This window comes from Stegodyphus dumicola, chromosome 11 (genome assembly GCF_044657685.1).
Source record: "Stegodyphus dumicola isolate Sdum_Otavi_A_Nest chromosome 11, ASM4465768v1".
In the NCBI taxonomy this organism is placed as follows: Eukaryota; Metazoa; Arthropoda; class Arachnida; order Araneae; family Eresidae; genus Stegodyphus; species Stegodyphus dumicola.
In genome coordinates, this window is record NC_140778.1 from 166,914,028 (window position 1) to 166,939,705 (window position 25,678).

General features: G+C 48.2%; 1 protein-coding gene and 3 pseudogenes across 1 annotated transcript; all 4 read left to right on the forward strand.

Annotated features, from left to right (window-relative positions):
• The first annotated feature begins 6,228 nt into the window (after positions 1–6,228).
• On the forward strand, positions 6,229–6,393 carry LOC146994566 (U2 spliceosomal RNA; annotated as a pseudogene).
• Positions 6,394–11,971: 5,578 nt separating this feature from the next.
• Positions 11,972–12,146, forward strand: LOC146994567 (U2 spliceosomal RNA; annotated as a pseudogene).
• A 7,394-nt stretch (positions 12,147–19,540) lies between these two features.
• Positions 19,541–24,345, forward strand: LOC146994568 (uncharacterized). Its single transcript, XM_085826391.1, has 2 exons — positions 19,541–20,939; positions 21,081–24,345. The coding sequence occupies exons 1-2, from the start codon at positions 19,541–19,543 to the stop codon at positions 24,011–24,013; spliced, it is 4,332 nt and encodes a 1,443-aa protein (XP_085682517.1). The 3' UTR covers positions 24,014–24,345.
• LOC146994569 (U2 spliceosomal RNA) lies at positions 24,312–24,489 on the forward strand (annotated as a pseudogene).
• The last annotated feature ends 1,189 nt before the right edge of the window (positions 24,490–25,678 follow it).

Genomic DNA, 25,678 nt, shown 5'->3' on the forward strand with positions numbered 1-25,678 from the left:
TTCTGAGCTCTCCGAACAAAATGTCTGCGGTGTAAGGCGGATCAAGATGCGTAAAGAAGGTAAGTTGATAGACACGAAACACGTGATCCTTACCTTCAACAGCCTGATCTGCCTAAGAATATTAAGGCCGGATATCTAAATATTCCTGTAAGACCTTATATTCCAAACCCTATGCGATGTTTCCAATGCCAGCGTTTCGGCCATTCTAAGACGTCTTGTCGTGGCAGCCTTACATGCGCCCGATGCTCACAGATTGGCCACGATTCTGAAAATTGTACGGCTGCGCCTCTTTGTATAAATTGCAAGGGTGAGCACCCAGCATTTTCACGCCTCTGCCCAAAATGGAAATTGGAAAAAGAAGTGCAGACTGCAAAGTTTACGAGGAACATCTCATATGCCGAAGCCAGAAGATTAGTCCAGAGCACACAGCTTCGACCAAATACATCATACGCCAGTGCTGTAAAATCATCTCGTACAGCAAAAAGAAAGCAAAAAGAAAATGCAACCCATATAGTACAAAAGAAAGAAACAGTTATTCAAAGTAAGCCCAAAACTTCTACACATAAAATATCCAATAAAAATAGAAGTCACAGCAATAGCTGTTTTGATGAGATGATTTCTGAATCTGCGGATTCAGACTTTATGGAAGTAGAAGAGGGTCTAGAAGTTCCCAGGCATCTACTTCCACGAAAAACAAAAGAACAGCACAGAAAAAACAAAAACCATTCATAATGGCCACCCTTATGTCATGGAACTGTCGCGGTTTCCACCGAAATTTCCTTGACATCAAATCTATAATAAATGTGTATCATCCTGTGTGCTTAGCAATACAGGAAACAAATTTGAAACCTGAACACCATGCAAAACTTCGGAGGTTTTCTTTCGTCAGGAAGGATAACATTGCAGGTGAGCGTGCCAGTGGAGGTGTAGGTCTGCTCTCCTCACTGGATTATCCCTCAAATGTACTTCCTTTGACGACATCTCTCCAAGTTGTCGCTACTCAAATAAATTTTGATATTATTGTTTCATTTGTTTCTTTGTATTTGCCTCCAAATGAGCACATTTATCAGCAAGATTTAAATAATCTAATAGAGCAGCTGCCTGAGCCTTTTATCATAATAGGAGATTTTAACGGCCATAGTCCACTCTGGGGAAGTAAAGATACAAATTGCCGAGGAAGACAAATAGAGCAGATGATCGAAGATCATAGCCTTTGTCTCCTAAATAATGGGCAAGATACGTACTTCCATGAGCCTTCAAGGACATTCCACGCTCTCGATCTTGCCATCTGTTCACCATCTCTGTTGCCATTTTGCACTTTTAGTGTCGGAAATGACCTGTACAACAGCGATCATTATCCTATTTTTGTGTCTCTTGCACGAAGAGGAGCAAACCCCGTGTCGAGAGTCCCTCGTTTTATCCTGGACAGGGCAGACTGGGAACTCTTCTCTTCCGTTGCAGAGCTGACAGAGGAAATGGTAGAAGGTGTGCATATCGATGACGCTGTTGAAGCTGTTACTAATACTATTATTCAGGCAGCTATGCTTTCGATTCCTAGAACATCAGGAAAAACACTAAAATATTCGAAACCATGGTGGAATCGCGACTGTCATAAAGCACTGAAAAAACAGAAAAAAGCATGGGGTATTTTTCGTAGATATCCTACTCTGCGAAACCTCATAGCTTTTAAAAGAGCCAAAGCAAATGCACGGAAAGTAAGAAGGCAGAGCCAGAGGGATTCCTGGATTTCATATGTGTCCTCAATAACATCCTCTACGCCTAGTAAGCGGGTTTGGGAAAGAGTTCGAAATACATGCGGAATGTACAAAGACCACTCACTTTCCTTTCTGGAAAAAGATGGCCGAGTGATTAGCTCCATAGAAGAAATTGCAAATACAATTGGTGAGACATTTGCTGCCGTTTCTTCCAGCCGAAATTACTCACCTGCATTTCTTTCTATCAAGCAACGCTCTGAGAAAAATCCCATCGCTTTCAACTCTTCCAACTTTGAGCCGTACAATAGAGACTTTACTATGGTTGAACTAAAGAGAGCTTTGTTGCAGACACATAGGTCTTGTCCGGGTCTGGATGGCGTGTATTATGAAATGCTAAAGCATCTGTCCTGTAAGTCACTGAGTGCCCTTCTCACACTTTACAATAGAGTGGGGAAGGAGCGTATATTTCCCAGTGCATGGAGGAGAGCTATTGTCATTCCTATTGCGAAGCCAGGGAAAGACCCGAGGAATCCCTCGAACTATCGGCCAATTGCCCTTACCAGCTGTGTTTGCAAACTGTTTGAAAAGATGGTAAACAGCCGCCTAGTCTACTTCTTGGAAAAGAATGATATTATATCGCCTTATCAGAGTGGTTTTCGAAAGGGAAGAACAACTGTAGATAACATGCTCCTCTTAGAGACATCTATTCGAAAAGCATTTGTAAGAAGAAGCCACCTTGTCTCGATATTCTTCGACATTGAAAAAGCTTATGATAAGGCATGGAGATACGGTATACTCCGGGATCTTCACGAGAGTGGCTTGCGCGGCAACCTACCAATTTTCATTCAAAATTTCTTGAACACTAGAACTTTTCAAGTAAGAATTGGCTCTGTTTTTTCGGATGTTTTTGAACAGGAAGAGGGTGTGCCTCAAGGCTGTGTGCTCAGTGTAACCCTGTTTAGTTTAAAAATAAATTCTGTACTAAAAGAACTTCCTCCCACCATCTTGGGATCTCTATATGTTGATGATCATCAGATTAGCTGTCGAGGAGCAGACATGAGATATGTAGAGAGGCAACTGCAGATGGCTCTGATTAAGATCCAAGAATGGTCAGACAAACAGGGATTTACATTTTCGAAACAGAAAACTGTCTGCGTGCACTTTTGTAGGAAACGAGGTCTCCATCCTGAACCTGAGTTATACTTGAATGGTACAATTATTCCAGTTGCGCCTGAAGTAAAATTTTTAGGAGTGACGTTCGACCGAAAATTGACTTTCCTTTCTCGTCTTTTAAACCTGAGAAAGAAGTGTCTAAAAACACTAAATATTTTAAAAGTGTTGGCGAACACCTCCTGGGGTGCAGAGCGTTGCTCCATGCTTCGCATTTACAGAGCGCTTATCCGCTCTAAACTGGACTATGGCTCAGTTGTTTATGGATCCGCTCGCTCATCTGTTTTGTTAAAACTGGATCCTGTTCACCATCAAGGTCTGCGGATTTGTTCAGGAGCTTTCAGGACTTCTCCTGTGCAGAGCCTATATGTTGACTGTAACGAACCATCACTTCATCTGAGGCGTGAGCAATTGTCCCTTTTGCAATATTTTAATACTCTATCTCAACCTGAACATCCCAATAAGCTGTGCTTACTTGATAATGAGTGTAACACATTATTTGAAACACGTCCATCCTGTGTTCCTACTTTCCCTTTAAGAGTTCGCGCTGTCATTGAGGAACTCTCCCTCTCTGATATGCACCCCCAAGCAGTACAGAATTTTGAAATTCCACCTTGGGAAAATTCACGGATCCAGCTTCTTGATGTTTTTAAACATCACGTAAAGGCGAGCACTAACGAGATCGTTTACAGACAACTTTTCGCTGAGCACAGGCACAAATATAGCAGTTATTATCCGATATACACAGATGGATCAAAGTCAAATGATCATGTCGGGATGGCTTTTGTATTTGAAAATTACATAGAGGGCAGATGCCTGCACCAAGCTTTCTCTGTCCTAACATCTGAACTAACTGCAATATATTATGCTCTTTGGTACATATCAAAGCTCTGCCATAGAAAGTTCATAGTTTATACAGACTCGTATAGTGCTCTTAAATCCTTGGAAGCTTTTCCCAACGCTCAGAATCCTGTGGTAGTGGATGTTCTCAAAATTCATAGAAATTTAATGATACGAGGATATGAAATCCTGTACTGCTGGGTTCCCGGGCATACGGGAATAAAGGGAAACGAGCTTGCAGACATCGCGGCAAAATCTGCTGTCGAACTGTCCAGTCGCCTTATCCCTTTTAGAGACATCTGCTGTGTCATCAAGGGAAAGATACGAAAAAAATGGCAGCAAATTTGGGATGTTCAGCATCACAACAAGTTGAGAAACATCAAACCTAGAATTGAGCATTGGGACTTTGCTGGAAATCGTAAAGAGGACGTTCTTTTGACTCGACTCAGAATTGGTCATACCAGAGTCACACATAGCTATCTTCTTAAAGCTGAAAATGAGCCTGTTTGTTTTAATTGTAATGTTTGTTTATCTGTTCGTCATATTTTAATTGAGTGTCAATGTTTTAATAGTCTTCGCCAGAAATATTTTAATAGCTGTGACTTACCTCTCGACCGTTTAATCGGAAGAGAGGTCAATTCTAATTTATTTTATTATTTAAAAGAGATTGGCTTTTATTACCAAATGTAATTTGTTTTGAAGACTGTGTCTTGAATGTTAATATGTGCTTTTAACTTGTTTTTATATGACTTCATCCTCTGGATTTGGTACATTTATCTACTTGTTTTATTTATTGAATTTTAATGTCATCAATTGTAATCATCTCATCTTTTGTTTGGCGCGTCATAATCATCTCTGGTTTTTGCGCCATAATCACTCACTCACTCACTCACCCCCGTACTATTAACAACTTACTCATTCTGTCTGACTGATTGAAGGAAGATCGGCCTCGAAATATCACTCAAATTTCATTTGCAGTAACATTTTTGTCTCATTTCATGTAAGTTTGAGAGAATTCCTATTCACATTTGCCAGATCTTTCCCACTACAGCGCGCGTATACACATTGCTTCTTTCAACACACGAGCCTTTTTACTGTAGATAACTCTCAAAAGGGTGTAAAATGTTTGTAGGCACACTGCAGCAACAAAGATTTTTCTGTCTGTTTCCTAATGTTTTGTTTTGATTCTCTGTATGATTTCTAAACGCCAGCTAATTGTAATGGTCTACAATTATTGTTAAGGATTGTTGTATTTATGTTTTTATTCATTCATTCATTTATTTTGTTGGCACATTAATATAACCAACGGGAAATTGCCAATAGATGGCTGCACTATGCAGGAAGCAGTTTATTCTGAGTTTTGAGATGGCTTGCCCGCCGCTAGTGTGGAAGTGTAGAATACAAAGTAATCATTAATTGTAAATTAAAAAGTACTGTTTTATTGTACATATTACAAATTAATTTGTAAAGTGTTTTTTGTAATTTTTCTGTTTGTTTAATTGTTTTAAGTTCCTAATATTTCACTCTGTGTTTTCAAGTGCAACGTTTGAACTGAAGAGAGAGAGAGAGTATCTCTGAGTTGGAAACCATGTGCTGGACTGTGCATGTCGAGTTTGTGTCAATCAAACTCTGGCATTATGTAATGCAGTTTTGGCTGATAAATTTTACTGTCTCAATATTTGTTTAATCACAAAAAATAATTTCTTCCCAAGCATGGGCATTCGATAACTCCAGGAATATTTATTTATTTATTTTTGGTTTTGCTATTTTTATTGCCTTTGTAATTACATTTGTTTTATATTCACCTGCAGTGAAGAATGAGATTTTTCGGAGGAGGAAGCTACTCCAGAGAAATGAACACTTTCATGAATATTTCATTGTCCTCTTTTCCCATCTGAAAAAAAATTGAGAAAATACGAGAATATTATGTTGCATGGTGCATAAGCTTATAAAAGCTGGAGGAAAACACCGGAATTAAGTTGTTTACTTACTGCTGTTATTGACTGTAGCGATTTCGCGTTGTGATCGGATTAACTTTTTCTACTTTGAATTTTGTTCCCGCCAACGTTTCCGTAAAACGTCCAATATAACTACTGTAAGTTATTGCGATATTGTAGAAATATCTGTGAGGATATTTCAGCATTGTGGTTCATTTGCTGTAGTAAGAATAAAATTTGCAATTGAATCTTGAATGAAATGAACTTTTGACGTCCTTGGCTTTTTAAAACTAGCCCCGCCCAAGGAGGAGGGGCTGACGCCTCCAGAATGGAACATTAGAAAGGACGGCAAAATGATCCACTTGACTAGACAGAAATTGGTCATCCTTGTACACCTCTTTTTTTGTAACACAGGAGGAGGATGAAATAACGACATATCATAAAAAGTCCCCAAGCAGCACTCGCTAACCTGAGTCTTCTGCACCCCCTTCTCCCCCTGCACGAATGCTCAGGACTTTTGAAATATGAAAAATTGAAAGTGAATTCATCACGCCACAGAATTCTGCATCGCTTCTCGGCCTTTTGGCTAAGATCAAAGTGTAGTATCTGTTCTTATCAGCCTAATCGGACGTTTTATTTTGTTTTTATTTTTTAGATGTGCAGACCATGCTGATGGAGTAGTTTACTCGTCTGGTGGACGGAGCTGAAAGCGGAGCCGAGGTGGACCCTACGTAAGTTTTGCTTTCTTTCTCTCTCTCTCTCTCTCTCTCCCCTCCCATTGACGCTTGATGGTTCGAACACGTTCTTTACTTGCGTTCAATGGGGCCCTTTCACCTGTGAGCGTGCAGGTTGCCTGTGAGCGAGCAGTTTCTTTCCCACCTACACTGAATGTACTGCTTGCAGTACATTTCGGTGCTGGGCGGGGCCTAACTTTCTCTTATCCTTTCTTACTGCTTCGGCTGTTTTACGGTCGTTTCTAGTGAGAAATGGTTACTTTTCTATCTCTTCTCGCTTATCATTTCAGAAATACTCCGTTTAACGGTGTCTTTTCTGTTTTGATAAGCCCTGAAAGTTCCTTTCCGCTGCCTCACTCTTCCGGGTGGGCGTGGCTTCTACTTTGTTCTCTCCCTACGTTTCCTTCCTTTTCTTTTTCTTTTGCTCTTTCCCTCATTTCCTTCTTCTTTTCCTCTTTCCCTCCTTTCCTTATCCTCGTTCTTAACTTCCTTTCTTGGGTCCACTAAAACCTCCAATTGAAGCTCCTCCCACTGCCTCACTTTGATCTTGCCACTGAGCTATTTCGCATATCTTTGCTGCCTTGCCTGTTGTTCTATTTTCAGTTTTTCGGACACTGTGAAGGATGAGCTCACCGCCACGCCTCGCAGCTCGACCAAGGCCACGCCCGCCGCCTGCAGTGATGAGCCCTGGGTCGCGATCTCCACCACCGGCTGCCCTGGATGGACCTCCTCGATGCCAGACTCTGACATGGCCCCTCCCACCTGCTGCCCGGAGCCCTGGATCCCTGCCTCTGCCATCGGAAAATTCTCGGCCGGATGACGCGCTTCTCCAGATTGCCGCCGGATCTACTGTCAACCTGGTTGACACTCTGGCTGCCGGAAGCTCCAATGATGTCTCTATGGATGCTCACGCCACTGCTCCCAGTCTAGACGCTGCCGTGGCACATGCTACTGGCCATGGGCTGATGACACCGCCTACTCCAGTCGTCTCCAGCGCCGCCCGCACAGGATCCCTGCCCAAGCATCGACATGTGCCAGTCTTCATGACACCCTCTGGTCCACCGCTGACGCAGGGTAGCAATCTGCGGACTCTACTCAATCGGATTCAGACGAACGCCTCAAGCGGCACCAGTCCTGCTCCTAGAGCAGTTAGCCCGACGACGTTGCCGAGGGTAAAGGTCCCGTCGACTCCTGCACATACTACTTCCTCCTCTCCAGTTTCACCTCCTGATGCCTTCGCATGCTACGTATGCGGACATGCATTCCCAAGCAGAAGAAGCCTGAAAAGGCACGCCAGGTCCCACGTGTCTGCAGAGCCCCGCCCATCTCGTGCCACTCCTGCGACTAGTACCGTCTCTCCGGTCTGCCACCACACACGTTCCCGCGTTGCTGCTAGTCACGTCGGTCCATCGTTGAGCTCCCAGCCTGCCCGGACGTATGCAGATGCTGTCTCCTCATCCCAGACCAGGACAGCGGACTGTCCGGGTGATCATCCTGCTGGCCCCGCCTACACTGATCCTATGGCTACCCAGACTCGACACACTCTTGAGGATGGTCCCGTTCCGGTGCCCGCTGATGACGCCACACTGCCTTCCACAGTGGCATCACCTGCTGACGGTTCGGACTACAACAGACCAGGATCTGCCCAGCCACCCTGTGAGGGGACCAGCATTGCCTCATCGGACCCAAGACACAACGCTACTCCTCTGACGACACCACCGACAGTGACTGCCGACTCCCCTTCCACTGCCAGCCTCAGTGACGATGACATCCTTATTGTGAACCTACCGCCCTCAGAGACTTTGACCGAAGACATATCCATGGATATCACCGCCATGCCTCCAGCTCCGTCCTCCAGCGAAGTTCACAACTCCGCCCGTGATGATTCTACTCCTTTCGCACAACACCTGGCGCCCGCCACACCAGCGAGCCTGGACACACCTGCTGATGACCGACCTCTCTACCCTGCCTCGACCTGCCGTGATGATCGCTAGGTTCATCTGCCGTGATGATCGCTGGGTGTTCCCACTCTCAGACACCCTCCGTTGCACCGAGGCCGAGTGCTGCCGTACCTTTCACTCGCGCGCCTGGACTCAACTACGCCATTCACTATGTCGCCACCTCAGGTACACACACAACATCAACGTTGAAGGCACACGGAACTGGTGCAGCCACTGCCAGGAAAGGATCGCCTCCAGGGTCGCCCTTCACACATGCTTTCGCGAGCAACCTGTCATGCTCCCCTCCGGCCTCTCCCACCGATGGAAGTGTCAGACGTGTGACTTCTCCTGCCAGACAAGTGTTGGACTCCTGAACCACCAGGCCAGACACCGACGAGAGCGACAACGTGCGACCGCACCCAACATTCCCGAGCCGGAGACCCGCGACCGACGCCATCGCCGCCGTCATCGAGTGCCATCTCCTTCCCCACCCACGAGACCCAGGCCTACGGCTCCTGTCGTCCCACCCATCTCGGAACTGTCACCTAGCATGGATGTTCCAGACACTGCACCTGAGCCACTGATCAACCATGTGCATACCGTGGGCGAGGACCACACCGCCATCGCACACGATCCCGGCCCCTCTGAGCACCAGTTCACGGCCAATCCTGTTCATGATGATGCTCCCGCTGACGAGGTCTCACCTGAAAGCAACATGGACGCTGAGGCTCCACTTGCTGTCTTTCGCCCTGTCTTCATCGAACTCGTGAACGGGGACCCCATCAGGAACTGGAGACGATTTGAAGACACCGTTGAAGAGATGATCGGAGAGGCGCAACGCATCGTCAAGCTGCCACCACGCACCGCCACCCGGACCACTGCGAATTCCAACGCTACCGACCATAAAAGTTTACAAAGGTTGTACCTCCGGAATCGTCGCAGAGCAGTGCGTCTAATCACAGATGGTGAATCCCCCAGATGTGCGCTTGACAGTCAAACCGTTGCAGACTTCTTTGCACCACCTGACTGCCCGCCGGCTGTTGACCCCGGCCTTTTCGTACCACCGGACACCGACCGCCCTGAAGTCGACATGGCACCTTTCTCCTCCACCGAGATCTCTGCGCGTCTTCATGCCTGTGAGAGCACCGCACCAGGGCCAGACCGTCTCACGTACAAGCACTGGAGATCACTTGACCCGGAATGCAGCATCCTCACGCCTATCTTCAACACCTGCCTCAAAGCTGGGAGGGTTCCAGACTCATGGACACGCTCCACGTCTACCCTGCTGTACAAGAAAGGCGAGCCTACTGACCTGAACAACTGGAGGTCTATCTCCCTCGGCACCACAATCGCCAAACTCTTTGCTGGATGTGTGGCAAAGCGCCTGACTAGCTGGTTGATAGAGAACGACGTGCTCTGCCCCTCTCAGAAGGGATTCCTCCCGTATGATGGGGTGTTTGAGCACCACTTCCTCCTGGAACAGAGACTACGCCATGCACGCAGGAACAAAAAAGACTTATGCATTGCCTCCTTGGACTGTTCCAATGCATTTGGATCCATACCCCACGATGCGATATTCCGTGCCCTCTCGATCCTTGGCGCGGGTACCTCCATACTCCGGGTTATCCGTTCTCTATACAACCATGCCACCACGCAGTTCCTGTGCCTTGACGGTATTACTGATCCCTTTCCGATCACAAGAGGTGTCCGACAAGGCTGCCCACTTAGCGGAATACTCTTCAACATGGCTATCGACCCGGTCATTCAGCAAGTGCAATCTTCCCACCCAGAACACCGGGTTCTAGCGTACGCTGACGACATTCTCCTGTTGGCACCCACACCGTTGGAGCTCCAGTCGCACATTGACCGCCTGACATCGCTGGCAAGAAAACTATCCCTTTCTTTCAACGCTGCAAAGTGCTACACCCTCCACCTCTCAGGAGCTCAACCGATTGGTGCACGACCGACCATCTTCTATGTCGATGGCACCCCTATCAGGCACCTGGCAGACGAAGACACCGGACGGTTCCTTGGACGACCAGTGGGCTTCCAACCTCCACCAGACAACGCCTCGATAGCCGGTTATGTTGAAATGTGCAACAAGATCATGCAGTCCAACCTGGCACCATGGCACCGCATCGACGCATTGAAGGCCTTTTTCTACCCGTCCCTGTCTTTTGACATGCGTATGCTACGCCACAAGAAAGGTGAATGGGCCAAGCTAGATGACTTCGCCAAGCCTCTTCTGAAAAGAACACTCAACCTACCACCGGAAGCCGCCAATGAATACCTCTATGGTGCGGTTGATGCAGCATGCCTCGGGATCCCGATCGCCGCTGAAGATGCAGACATTGCCCGGATCGATGGCGCCTTCAAGCTGCTGACATCCCGGGATGACTGTGTAAAGGAACTTGCCTGGACGGACCTTGAGGACTTCATCTTCAGGAGAACGCGCATACCACCTACCACAGATCTCATCGTCAAGTTCCTTTCTGCTTCCGACGATGGACCTTTTAGTGGATCCAGTAACAACATGTCTTCGATCTGGTCATGTGCCCGCGCCGCCTCTCGCCGACTTGGTGTTAAGTGGACTATTGAAGGCAAAAGAAGAATATCGATTGACATTGGTGACTCCTCCATCAGCTCCAGGAAACGGCACCTGCTATTCCGCACATGCCGCAAGCACATGCGCACACTTCGTGCTGAAAAACTCATCAGCTACCCAAGCCAAGGAAAGGCAGTGGAATGTGCCGCAGCCGACTGCGCCAGCTCACACTTCTTCCACAACGGAGACTTTACGCGGTTCGCCGACTGGCGGTTTATACACAAGGCCAGGCTGAACCTTGTCCCTCTGAATGCCAACAAGCGCTCATCGCCGAGATCCAGAGTATGCAGACGATGCCCATACGCCCTCGAGACACTACCACACGTCCTCGATCACTGCATGCGCTACAGCCGACTTTACCAGCAGAGGCACAACGCAGCGGTCGAGCGCATCAAGAAGGCTGCACAAGGCCGGTGGAGCATTGAACGTGAGAACCAACTAATTCCCGGCCTTGAGGTTAGACCTGACCTCGTCCTTACAAAAGATAACGCTGCCGTTATCTTAGACGTCACCATTCCCTTTGACAACCGTCTACAAGCTTTCGAAACTGCTCGTCGTGAAAAAGAAGAGAAGTACGCCGCGGCTGCCAACACCTTACGCGCCAACTTCGCGGACGTTCGTGTAGAGGCGATTGTGGTCGGCGCACTGGGCGCCTGGGACCCAAAAAACGACAGAATTATAAGAAGACTATGCTCGAAAAAATACGCAAAGTTAATGAAGAAGCTGATAGTCAGTGATACGATAAGGACTTCTCGCGACATCTACGTAGAACACATTACCGGTGAAAGACAATAAACCAAAAACCAGTATGGACTCGCACGAGTAACAACGCAAAGGCACCTAATGACATGAACTGTACAAAACTACTGTAAAATAATTGTAAATAATTCTTGTAAATACTTTTTGTAATAAAACTTGTAAATAATTTTCCAGAAAGATTCTCCCACGTAAGGTGTGCAAAAGTCGCACTGCGTGCGCAACTGATACATTCGCCACGGATATGTCAGTATGTATGTAAGTGGCATTGAACATGCTTTAAATAAAAATTTTTTCTGTTCTTATCTGCTTAATATCTGATACGACGTCGACATGACGTCAAGATATTAAACTAATTTTTGCAGATAGGCTTGTGGTTAGGAATTTATTCCGCCCTCGCCACGGGTTGGCCTGCTATGGCACTACTTGCAGGATACGGCCCACAATATATCCAAAAAGCAGAAACTTCACTCACCCACTGCATCCTCAGGAAAACGTCCTTTAAAATGGCCCCTTCAAATTTCAGAAAACCGAAGGTCTGACAACATCATACCTTTGTACGAGTGTGCGGCGACCTGCCTTTTTTTTAACTTGCTATTGCTCGGGCCCCTCGTTCTTTTCCTCGGAATGGGAACATTCTGGAGCCTCGGGTTTAACCCTCGTTCTTTTCAGTGTCAAGTTCTGGTTTCTGTAAATACGAAGTTTTATTCGTATTCACAGAAATCCCATAAAATCCACATTTTTTTTCCCGTACTGTTAACAACTTACTCATTCTGTCTGACTGATTGAAGGAAGATCGGCCTCGAAATATCACTCAAATTTCATTTGCAGTAACATTTTTGTCTCATTTCATGTAAGTTTGAGAGAATTCCTATTCACATTTGCCAGATCTTTCCCACTACAGCGCGCGTATACACATTGCTTCTTTCAACACACGAGCCATTTTATTGTAAATAACTCTCAAAAGGGTGTAAAATGTTTGTAGGCACACTGCAGCAACAAAGATTTTTCTGTCTGTTTCCTAATGTTTTGTTTGTTTTGTTTGTCTCTGTATGATTTCTAAACGCCAGCTAATTGTAATGGTCTACAATTATTGTTAAGGATTGTTGTATTTACGTTTTTATTCATTCATTCATTTATTTTGTTGGCACATTAATATTAACAAACGGGAAAATGCCAGTAGATGGCTGCACTATCCAGGAAGCAGTTTATTCTGAGTTTTGAGATGGCTTACCCGCCACTAGTGTGGAAGTGTAGAATACAAAGTAATCATTAATTGTAAATTAAAAAGTACTGTTTTATTGTACATATTACAAATTAATTTGTAAAGTGTTTTTTGTAATTTTTCTGTTTGTTTAATTGTTTTAAGTTCCTAATATTTCACTCTGTGTTTTCAAGTGCAACGTTTGAACTGAAGAGAGAGAGAGAGTATCTCTGAGTTGGAAACCATGTGCTGGACTGTGCATGTCGAGTTTGTGTCAATCAAACTCTGGCATTATGTAATGCAGTTTTGGCTGATAAATTTTACTGTCTCAATATTTGTTTAATCACAAAAAATAATTTCTTCCCAAGCATGGGCATTCGATAACTCCAGGAATATTTATTTCTTTATTTTTGGTTTTGCTATTTTTATTGCCTTTGTAATTACATTTGTTTTATATTCACCGGCAGTGAAGAATGAGATTTTTCGGAGGAGGAAGCTACTCCAGAGAAATGAACACTTTCATGAATATTTCATTGTCCTCTTTTCCCATCTGAAAAAAAATTGAGAAAATACGAGAATATTATGTTGCATGGTGCATAAGCTTATAAAAGCTGGAGGAAAACACCGGAATTCAGTTGTTTACTTACTGCTGTTATTGACTGTAGCGATTTCGCGTTGAGATCGGATTAACTTTTTCTACTTTGAATTTTGTTCCAGCCAACGTTTCCGTAAAACGTCCAATATAACTACTGTAAGTTATTGCGATATTGTAGAAATATCTGTGAGGATATTTCAGCATTGTGGTTCATTTGCTGTAGTAAGAATAAAATTTGCAATTGAATCTTGAATGAAATGAACTTTTGACGTCCTTGGCTTTTTAAAACTAGCCCCGCCCAAGGAGGAGGGGACTGACGCCTCCAGAATGGGAACATTAGAAAAAACCGCAAAATGATGCACTTGGCTAGACAGAAATTGGTCATCGTTGTACACCTCTTTTTTTGTAACATAGGAGGAGGATGAAATAACGACATATCATAAAAAGCCCCCAAGCAGCACTCGCTAACCTGAGTTTTCTGCACCCCCTTCTCCCCTGCACGAATGCTCAGGACTTTTGAAATATGAAAAATTGAATGTGAATTCATCACGCCACACAACTCTGCATCGCTTCTCGGCCTTTTGGCTAAGATCAAAGTGTAGTAAGGCATACAAGGACGCACGTGCAGGAGAAAGACAGTCAGCTCCACCCACCTCCTGACAGAAGGGTAGCTGCGAGCATTCCTGGGTCATTGATCTCGCCCGTATGTCATCATACACGGGCTCGGACGGCGGCTGGTCATGCCTGCTCATCGAACACACTCACGATCTCACCCCCACGCACTTACGCTGAAGCTCTTTCTTCGCCATCCATGAGAGAGAGTTCTGCTCATCCTGCTTCAACCGGTCCTCTCTGCGCAGTGATCACCTCCACCGCGGGGACGGAGTCTCTGACGTCCAACGTACCTGCTAAATCCAAGGTGTTTCCTGCGGAGAACACAAGGAACTTGCTGCCACCTTCGGAGACGTCAATCCCGTCGACACCATACTTCACCCTCCCGGCCAGGAATTCTACTCCCACCGTCATACCTGGACCAAAGACTAATGCTTCCACACCTCAACTGGCGTCTGCCGTCACCTGCCCGGATTGTGGTCGCTCCTGCCTGAATAAGAAACAGCTGCGGTCCCATCGTCACCTCCGTCACAGACAGGCTCCGCCTCCCACCTCTCCTGGAGACGATGACTTTACCTCCTCAACTCCTGAGACACTGACTGACGCCGCTTGTTCACCGCCCGCTGCTCCTGCACCAGGCCCCGTCCACACGGACTGCACTGCCTCTGGCTCAACAAACGCTGCTCCTCAACCTGCTTTAACTGCCACTGTCCCGGTGACCACTTCGCCTAGTAAAGACCTACCTGGTGAATCCGATGTCGCACCTCAAGTACCCTGCCAGACACGCTTGGATACTACCTCCAGCGCTGGAGACACGACTGATGCGGACGTCCTCATCCTATGCCTCACTCCCTCAGAAAGGACTGATCTGCTCTCTACTGAATTGCCCGCACCAGACAGCAATGTAATACGCTCACATGCTGCTACGACTTCTACTGAGCAAATTGCACCTGGCCCACGTCCTAGCAGGCCATTGCAGAACCTGTCAGTGAGGGAGCCTTTGCCTATGCCCACTCATGTGGAGAATCATGAGTCCTGCCCAGAGACATCCTGCCGACGTGACTCTATTGTCCATCTACTCTTCCCGATGCAAGACACACTCCACTGCACCGAAAGGGACTGCCATAGGACATTCCATTCGAAACGCTGGACCCAACTCCCCCACTCGCTCTGCAGACACCTCTTGTACACACATGGCATAGATGTTGCTAGCACTCGGAACTGGTGTGCACACTGCCTATTGCCCATCGCCGTTAAGGTCTCGACCCATCAATGCTTTAGAGACCGGCCCGTAGTCGTCGAATCGGGCATTCAACATCGTTGGAGATGTACCCAGTGCGACTTCTCATGCCAAACACGGGGTGGATTCCTTAACCACCAAGCACGCCACCGACGTGAACGGCAGCGCTTACTCCAGCCACCTCTAGTGACGCCTCTCCTTCCCTCCACCTCGGCAAGACGACAGGCACGGACTGCACGATTCCGTACATCTCGCCAAGATGATGCTAGAACTGATGGACCTTCCACTGCCTACCAATCGACAAGTGCAACAGACCCTAATACCTTGCCCTATCAAGAGGATGCCGCACCTCCAGGAACAGACATGAGGACTACCCCACAGGTTGATGCGCCTTTGACTGACAATCTGGGAACCAACCCTTCCTTTGAAGAACACTCCCCGGAGCCGTCCTTCCCGGATTCGCCTTCACCTACCGGTCCTACAGTTACACCCGACTCACCGGTTCCAGAAGCCGTATCGGATGATGCCGAGAGATCTCCACTGGGTGGTGTAGAAATACAAGTCACGTCCCCCCTTGAACACTTCGTAGAACGACTGGAAGAGTTTTCCGACCCGATGACCACTGAGCAGTGGGATGCCTTTTCCACGTTACTTGACGAGATCTTGATGGCCGCCGCGAGTGCAGTTCGTCTTCCTCCCGCTAGCGAGGATGTAACTGGAAACAACAACAATTCCGCCAAGATACGTGATGACCCAAAGTTGCTCCAGAAACTCTACCGTCGTAACCGACGCAGAGCGGTCCGACTGATTTGCGGGGATGATTCACAGAGATGCCCAATTGGAAGACAGGATATACAAGATCACTTTGCTGCTGCCCTATGCAACAACCGAGTTGACACCTCAGTGTACACCTCACCATCCCCTCTCCCCAGAGAACTTGACCTCTCTCCATTTTCTCCTGCAGAGATCGCAAGGAAACTCTATTCAGCTGAAAACTCGGCACCCGGACACGATCGACTCTCATACAACCATTGGAAGGCCGTTGATCCGGACTGTACAGTACTCGCAGCCATCTTCAACATCTGCTTGAAAGCTAGGAAAGTCCCTGCAGCTTGGAAAGACTCTCGTACTATCCTGTTACCCAAAGGGGGTGACCCGTATAACATCAAAAACTGGCGTCCTATCTCGCTGAGTGTTACGATTGCCAAGCTGTTCTGTGGTTGCCTGGCACGACGGTTCACTTCTTGGCTCATCGACAACTGCATCCTCTCCCCGTCACAGAAGGGATTTCTACCCTTCGACGGGGTGTTTGAAAATAACTTCGTTGTTCAGCAGAGAATCCAGCTAGCACGGACCAGCCAATCTGACACCTGCCTGGCGTCATTGGACCTATCCAATGCCTTCGGATCCGTGCCCCACGATGCAATTTTTGCTGCGCTTCGAGCCTCTGGAGTTGGGAATCATTTCACCGAGCTGATACAGGAGCTGTACACGGATGCGTCCACACGCGTCTTCACAGAGGAAGGCCCCACGGATCCAATTCCAATTGACATCGGAGTACGTCAGGGTTGCCCCCTAAGTGGGCTGTTGTTCAACTTGACCATCAACCCGATACTTGTCGCAGTCCAAGGGCAAAGTCCTCTACACCGCATACTGGCGTATGCCGACGACCTACTGCTACTCGCGCCCTCCCCTGCGGAGCTGCAAACTCAACTCAATCTGACGCACAACCTGGTTGGAAAGCTTGGCCTCTACATCAACCCCAGAAAATGCTTCTCCCTACATATCTCCGGAGCTCGCCCAACGGGTGTCCGCCACTCTCAGTTCTCGATCGACGGCACTGCCATCAGGTGTCTTCGTGAGGGTGAAGGTGAGGAATTTTTGGGGAAACCAATTGGATTCAACCAACCACCGGACATCGAGGCACTCAATACTTACCTACAGAAATGCGAGATGATCCTGAATTCCTCACTTGCTCCCTGGCAGCGCATTGACGCGCTCAAATCCTTTGTGTTTCCATCAATGGATTTTGATATGAGGACGGCCCGGTTGAAGAAAACCGACTGGGCAAAGATTGACTCACATGTGCGCCCGCTACTAAAGAGGACTCTCAACCTACCTCCCGAGGCGGCAAATGAATATCTTTACGGCGCGAAGGAATCTGCATGCTTTGGTATCCCGCTGGCTGCCGAAAGCTCAGATATAGCAAGGATTGACAGCGCTTTCAAGTTGCTCACTTCATTGGACCCTGGGATACAACAGCTCGCTTGGGAGGACCTTACGCGACTTGTAAGTGGACGACTGAAAAGGGTTCCTTCCTTCTCTGAGATTGCAGCCTTCCTTTCGGGATGTGACGAAGACTTTCCCAGGAGCACCTCCAACCCAATTTCATCAGTTTGGTCCGCGGCCAGAAGCGCAGCCCGTCGCCTAAAAGTCACGTGGACAATTTCTGACGACCACACTGTGGAGATCTCTCATGACGGTACCACCATAACAGCCGGCAAGCGACGCCTTGTATTCCGCACCCTGCGGAATGCCATCAAGAAATCCCGCGCAGAGAAACTCATCACTTATCCCAACCAGGGCAAGGCGATGGAATGCGCAGCGGCTGCCAAAGCAAGCTCTCACTTTTTCCGGAACGGGGCATTTACACGATTCGCCGACTGGCGATTTATACATCGTGCAAGGCTAAACCTCGTCCCCCTGAACGGTGTTCGTCGCAATGTGAATGGCTCCCGTGGCTGCAGAAGATGCAACTTTGAGCTCGAGACCCTCCCGCATGTCCTCTGCCACTGCATGAGATACAGCCGTCTCTACCAAGCGAGGCACAATGCAGTGGTAGAGAGGATTAAAAAGGCAGCCAGTGGAAGGTGGCAGCTCCTCTCCGAGAACCGGCCAGTCAGAGGACTCCCGCTACGCCCGGACATCATCCTAACAAGAGACAACGCATGCCTCATCCTAGACATAACAGTTGCTTTTGACAACCGTCGGTCTTCATTTGATGCTGCTCGCCGAGAGAAGATGAACAAGTACCGTCCGCTAATCGAAGCACTGAAATCTACATACAACGATGTGCGCGTAGAAGCAATTGTAATCGGAGCACTAGGATCATGGGATCCAAACAACGATAAAGTTCTCAGCAGGATCTGCAGCAGGAAGTACGCATCACTTATGCGAAAGCTCATCGTAAGTGAAACAATAAGTAAATCAAGGGATATCTATGTGGAGCATCTCACGGACGTCAGACAGGAGAACTGGTAAATTTAACATGGACTCACTGAACTATCCGATTAAGTGTTCACAAAGTACAAACCCCCGAAATATGTAAGTAGAAAGAAAAACCTAGTATGTTGTACATAAGTGCTTGGTTCTGAAAATAGTTGTTGTACATATCTGCTTCGCTCTGTAAATAATTGTAAATAGAAAATTAATGTATAATAGAATTGTAAAATGATATTTCTGCCACGCAAATATCATTCTTCTGTAAAGTGGCCAAAAATATTGTTCAATAAAAAACATCTGTTCTTATCAGCTTAATTTGCCCACGTAATTTTTTTCTATTTTTACAGTGGTGGATATGATGAAAGTGTAGAAACCTCGCTTGGAGGGCGGAGCCGGGGTGAACCTTGGGTAAGTTTTGCTTTTTCTCTTCTTCCTGTTGACGCTTGATGGTTCGAATACGTTCTTGCGTTCAACAGAACCCTTTCCTATCCCCCCCTGTGAGCGTGCAGGGTTTTTTTTTTTGGCTGTTTTTGTTACTGCTGGACTTACCGCAATCGGTTTGTCTGAGTGGTGGGCGGGGCCCTTCTGTCTCTGCCTTCCTTTTGCTAATAGCGACTGTGTTACAGCTCGCTTTAGTGTTGAGAAGGCTTCTTTTCTGTACTCTCTTGCTTTGCGTAGCACGGAGCACTTTTGTAGTGTATCCTTGCATACGTCGAGCCCTCATTTCTTTTCAGTTTCCACTTTCCCACCTATTTTGGTGGGTTTGGTCTTTCTCTTCTCACCTCTTTCCCTCATTCCTTCTGCTATCCGTTAAACTTTCTCCCCCCCTTTTTTTCTTTTTTTTCTCTCTCTCTACCAGGTTTACCTTTGGCTCGGACGAAAGCTCTGACCTCCTGTCTTCTCGCTGATCTAACCAAAAGGCCCTTTTATTTTCTTGCTGCTGCTGTGCCTGCCTTCCTCTGATTACAGAATGTCTGGGTCTCCTGACACTGCTGATCCATCGACGCCCTGCCTTCCTGTGCTGGTACGTCCACCTCGGATCCCTTCGCCGACCACTCCTGGCCTGCCTCCGATGCCCACATCGCCTGTTCTGCTGTGCCCGATTGTGTCTCCACCTCCTTGTGATAGTCGCCGCCCTGAAGTCCTGCACAGCCCGTCGAGTAAGACTCCTTCTCGACACATCGCTGCCTCTGTCACTCCATTAGGACCACCACTTCTCAGAAGTGGCCACCTGAAGCAAATACTGGCAAGGATCACTGCTAGGCTACCTTCCAGCTCCCACTCTGGTGCCACCTCCACGCTGCCTTCATCACATAGCCCAGAAAAGATGCCTCCTTCCATGGCCTGCCCACCTCTGCAGTCTCCATCCTCGTCTCCTGCTCCTTCCGAGGCTACTTCCATTGCTGGCTGTTCTCGCGCCTACCTGCGTGACGACAGGGACCCTTCTGCTAGATCCGGACGCTTCTCCTCCTTCCCGTGTTATGTCTGTGGAAGGATCTTCAGCAGAAGGAAAACGCTCCAGAGACACGTCGACCGACATGGTCCTGACTGCGTACAGAGCCATCCATCTTCGTTACCTGCCGCACCAGTACAGACTCCTGCTCCTAACCACGAATCGCCTGTGTGCCACCACACCAGAGCAAAGACAGCTGCTGGCCACGCTTGTTCCTCCCAGCCATGCCTGCCTGACATGCCCCTTGCAGAAGCTTCTACTTCATCACCTGCCTTATCTCCTCCGACTGTACACCTCAGCTTTATTCCCGTGGACTCGTCTTCTTCCTGCCATGCCACGCTTGCTCCTAGGCCTTCGCCGACCCCAGTCTCTTCCTCTGACTCTACCGCTCCATTGCCTCTCCAGGAGTCCGTGACGGATGATTCATCTTTTCCTGCTGCCTCCCCGTCCCCAGTTGCACCCAGCTCATCACCTCCTGGCGACCCTTCCCTCATGCCTAATGACGTGCTACCAAGTTCGCTGCCTCCTCCAGTCTCCGCTTCTGCTCCAATGGACATGACGCCCGCTGGTGCCTCCTCTGCTGTTCCTGCTCCCGAGTCCACATGCCGCGTCGACAGGACCGTCCATCTCGTCTTCCCCGTGACCGACACCTTAGCCTGTACCGAGTCAAGCTGCACTCGTACCTTCCACGCAAGGCAGTGGTCCCAGCTCCGTGACTCGTTGTGCCGCCACCTTCACTACGCACATGGGATCGATGTCGCCTCTACCAAGAACTGGTGTTCCCACTGCCACTCTCTTATCTCTTCTAGGGTCTCCACCCACTCCTGTTTCAAGGACCGCCCTGTCATACGTCCTTCCGGGATCTCTCACAGATGGAAGTGCAGCTCTTGTGACTTTTCCTGTCAGACACGTGGAGGTATCCTCAACCACCAGGCCCGTCACCGAAGAGAACGCCAGCGTGATTCTGCACCTGCTCCACCTCTCACCAGTGGTCCGCGCCGACGCCGCCGCCCTCATCAACGCCCTGACGCTTAGCCTGCTCCTGTTTCTGTCCCAGGTCCTCGCCCTCCAACTCCTGACAGCTCTCCACCTTTGGCCAGTGTGCTGCCTCATCCGTGCTCTGCTACCCGGTCGTCGACCTCCAACTCCAGCCCGCCACCACCACCGGCTTCCGCTCACCGTGATTGCGATCCACCGAGTGGCCTACATCCTGATGCCTCATCCCCTGGTACTTCCCCTGACGACGTCGACTCCCCGCTGCATGAGGAGCCTTCCGACAGCGACTCGCCACTCCTTGCTCTACGCCCCAGATTGGTCTCCCTGCTCAGTGGTGATCCCTCTCGTAACTGGAGGCTTGCAGAGGAGTGCTTGGACGAGTTAGTTGCCACTGCCCGGGACGCCTTGAAGATCCCCGCCGCAACCTCACGTGCTCCTGCTCCCACTTCACGCCCTCCTTGTGCCACTGACCCAAGAGCTCTCCAACGCATCTACAGGAACCGACGACGCGCTGTCCGACTTCTGCTCGAAGGAGACTCTCCCCGATGTCCTCTTGACTGCGCCTCTGTGACGGCCCACTTCACACCTTCCTGCGAAAGCTCCGTTGATTCCTCCCTTTTCGCTTGCCGCCCTCCAGCTCCACATGAGGTTGACTGCTCCCTGTTCCTTCCGGAAGAGGTTGCTTCACGTCTCCGTGCCGCAGAGAACTCCGCCCCCGGTCCTGACCGGCTCTCCTACCATCACTGGAGGACTCTGGATCCAGATGGCAAGATCTTCGCGCTCGCCTTCAACATCTGCCTCAAGGCCCGCAGGATCCCCGACTCTTGGAAATCCTCACTCACCGTCCTCATCCACAAGCATGGAGACACCTCTGATGTCCACAACTGGCGGTCCATAGCCATCAGCACCACCGTGGCCAAGCTCTTCACCGGTTGCCTCGCCCGTCGCATGACGTCCTGGATCCTTGAACACGATGTGCTTTCTTCGTCGCAAAAAGGATTCCTCCCTTTCGATGGTGTTTTCGAACACAACTTTGTCGTCGAACAGCGCATCCGCATTGCCCAACGCTCGAAGAAGGACATCTGCCTCGCCTCACTGGACCTCACCAACGCTTTTGGCTCTGTCCCACACGAGGCCATCCTCTCTGCCCTCAGAGCCTCAGGTGCTGGACCCACTTTCGCCGATATTGTACGCGATCTTTACCATGACGCCTCAACACAGTACCTCTGCTCTGATGGTGTTTCTGATCCCGTGCCCTCTGTCTGTGGTGTCCGCCAAGGCTGCCCACTTAGTGGTCTTCTTTTTAACTTGGCCATCGACCCTCTTATCCGTGCGGTCGACTCCTCCTCTCCTCTTCACTCTGTTCTCGCCTATGCTGACGACCTACTGCTGCTCGCCAACTCACCAGCCGAACTCCAAGACCACATCGACGTCGTCCACACCATGGCCTCCAAGTTATTGCTTCACTTCAACCCGGCGAAGTGTTTGACCATTCACATCTCCGGCCGTCAGCCCATTGGTACCCGCCCCTCCAGGTTCTCTCTCAATGAAGTGCCACTTCCTCACCTAGAGAATGAGACTGCAGGATCTTTCCTTGGGAAACCAATCGGCTTCCAGCTCCCGGCTGACCTCCACTTTGTCCACGGTTACCTTCAGGCCTGCAACACCATCCTTTCGTCCAAGCTTGCTCCCTGGCAGAGGATAGACGCCATGAAGTCGTTCATCATCCCTGCCATGGTCTTCGACATGCGGATGCGTCGCCATAAGAAAGGTGATTGGAGACGGATTGATGAGTTTGTGCGCCCTCTTCTGAAGTCGACTCTCAACATCCCACCCGAAGCGGCCAACGAGTACCTGTATGGTGACTCTGCAGCTGTCTGTCTTGGCATCCCGCTGACGAGTGAAGACTCTGACATAGCTCGCATTGACGGAGCGTTCAAGCTCCTCACCTCCCGGGACCCCTGTGTGCGCTCTCTTGCCTGGGAAGACCTCTCTCAGTTCGTCGGCACTCGCATCCGCCAACCTCCTACCGACGACGACCTGACTGCCTTCCTGTCCGCCTCCGATGACGGCCAGTTCCACCGCTCAAGCAACTCATCTTCCTCCACCTGGTCCGCTGCCCGTGCTGCCTCCCGTCGTCTTGGCGTCACCTGGTCCTCTGGTGATAACCGCTCTGTCTTCCTCCACTACGATGGTAACATCCTGGGAGCCTCCAAGCGCCACTTTATCTTCCGCTGCCTCTGCAGTGCCAAAAGATCTCAACGTGCCGACAAGCTCAAGTCTTACCCGAGCCAGGGTAAGGCAATTGAATGTGCTGCCGCCTCAAAATCCAGCAACCACTTCTTCCGTGAGGGGACCTACACCAGGTTCGCGGATTGGAGGTTCATCCATCGAGCCCGTCTGAACTTGGTGCCCCTCAACGGCAACAAACGCTCCAACCCTGGTTCGAAAGGCTGCCGCAGATGTGCTCATCCCAATGAGACGCTCCCTCACGTCATCGAGCACTGTATGAGATACAGCAGGCTGTACCAACTCCGCCACAACAACATTGTGGAGCGGATTAAGAAGGCGGCCATGGGACGTTGGGATGTGTACAGTGAAAACCAACGTATTAATTCTCTACCTGTCCGCCCCGACCTGGTCCTTACCAAAGGGAACTCTGCCTTAATTCTCGATATCACGGTCCCTTTTGACAACCGACTTGAGTCCTTTGACCGTGCCCGCCGCGAAAAAGAGACCAAGTATGAGGAAGTCGCCAACATCCTTCGTGAGACCTTTGCGGACGTCAAAGTTGAGGCCATCGTCGTTGGTGCCTTAGGGTCATGGGACCCGAAGAATGACAGAATCGTCCATCGCCTCTGTTCAAACAAGTACGCCACCGTCATGCGCAGGCTCATAGTGAGCGACACAATTCGTATCTCGCGTGACATCTATATTGAGCACCTGACGGGACAACGTCAAATTCCTTGGACTGAACGCGCAGCCGAAAACTAATGCCCGGATGCCTATCTCCTGAATCTTCTGATTTCATCTGTTGTGCTCCATCCCACCTGCCCATTTTCCAGCTGCTCCATAGTGCCTACTCGAATTTCTATTATTCACTTCTCAATGATCTCTCTCAACTTCGTGTCCTGTATATAGCTCCTGTAAATATGATTCAGTTGCACAGCATACCTTTTGTATTTAAATTGGCTTCGCACATGTACATATATGATATCCTCGAAAACCGCACTGCGTGCGTTATTGGTAGCTCTCGCCAAGGTCCTACCAATATCATGTAAATTGGCACCAAATATGTTCAATAAATAGTTTTTACTCTGTTCTTATCAGCTTAATATCTGATACGACGTCGACATGACGTCAAGATATTAAACTAATTTTTGCAGATAGGCTTGTGGTTAGGAATTTATTCCGCCCTCGCCACGGGTTGGCCTGCTATGGCACTACTTGCAGGATACGGCCCACAATATATCCAAAAAGCAGAAACTTCACTCACCCACTGCATCCTCAGGAAAACGTCCTTTTAAAATGGCCCCTTCAAATTTCAGAAAACCGAAGGTCTGACAACATCATACCTTTGTACGAGTGTGCGGCGACCTGCCTTTTTTTAACTTGCTATTGCTCGGGCCCCTCGTTCTTTTCCTCGGAATGGGAACATTCTGGAGCCTCGGGTTTAACCCTCGTTCTTTTCAGTGTCAAGTTCTGGTTTCTGTAAATACGAAGTTTTATTCGTATTTACAGAAATTCCATAAAATCCACATTTTTTTTCCCGTACTGTTAACAACTTACTCATTCTGTCTGACTGATTGAAGGAAGATCGGCCTCGAAATATCACTCAAATTTCATTTGCAGTAACATTTTTGTCTCATTTCATGTAAGTTTGAGAGAATTCCTATTCACATTTGCCAGATCTTTCCCACTACAGCGCGCGTATACACATTGCTTCTTTCAACACACGAGCCTTTTTATTGTAAATAACTCTCAAAAGGGTGTAAAATGTTTGTAGGCACACTGCAGCAACAAAGATTTTTCTGTCTGTTTCCTAATGTTTTGTTTTGATTCTCTGTATGATATCTAAACGCCAGCTAATTGTAATGGTCTACAATTATTGTTAAGGATTGTTGTATTTATGTTTTTATTCATTCATTCATTTATTTTGTTGGCACATTAATATTAACAAACGGGAAAATGCCAATAGATAGCTGCACTATGCAGGAAGCAGTTTATTCTGAGTTTTGAGATGGCTTGCCCGCCGCTAGTGTGGAAGTGTAGAATACAAAGTAATCATTAATTGTAAATTAAAAAGTACTGTTTTATTGTACATATTACAAATGAATTTGTAAAGTGTTTTTTGTAATTTTTCTGTTTGTTTAATTGTTTTAAGTTCCTAATATTTCACTCTGTGTTTTCAAGTGCAACGTTTGAACTGAAGAGAGAGAGAGAGTATCTCTGAGTTGGAAACCATGTGCTGGACTGTGCATGTCGAGTTTGTGTCAATCAAACTCTGGCATTATGTAATGCAGTTTTGGCTGATAAATTTTACTGTCTCAATATTTGTTTAATCACAAAAAATAATTTCTGCCCAAGCATGGGCATTCGATAACTCCAGGAATATTTATTTATTTATTTTTGGTTTTGCTATTTTTATTGCCTTTGTAA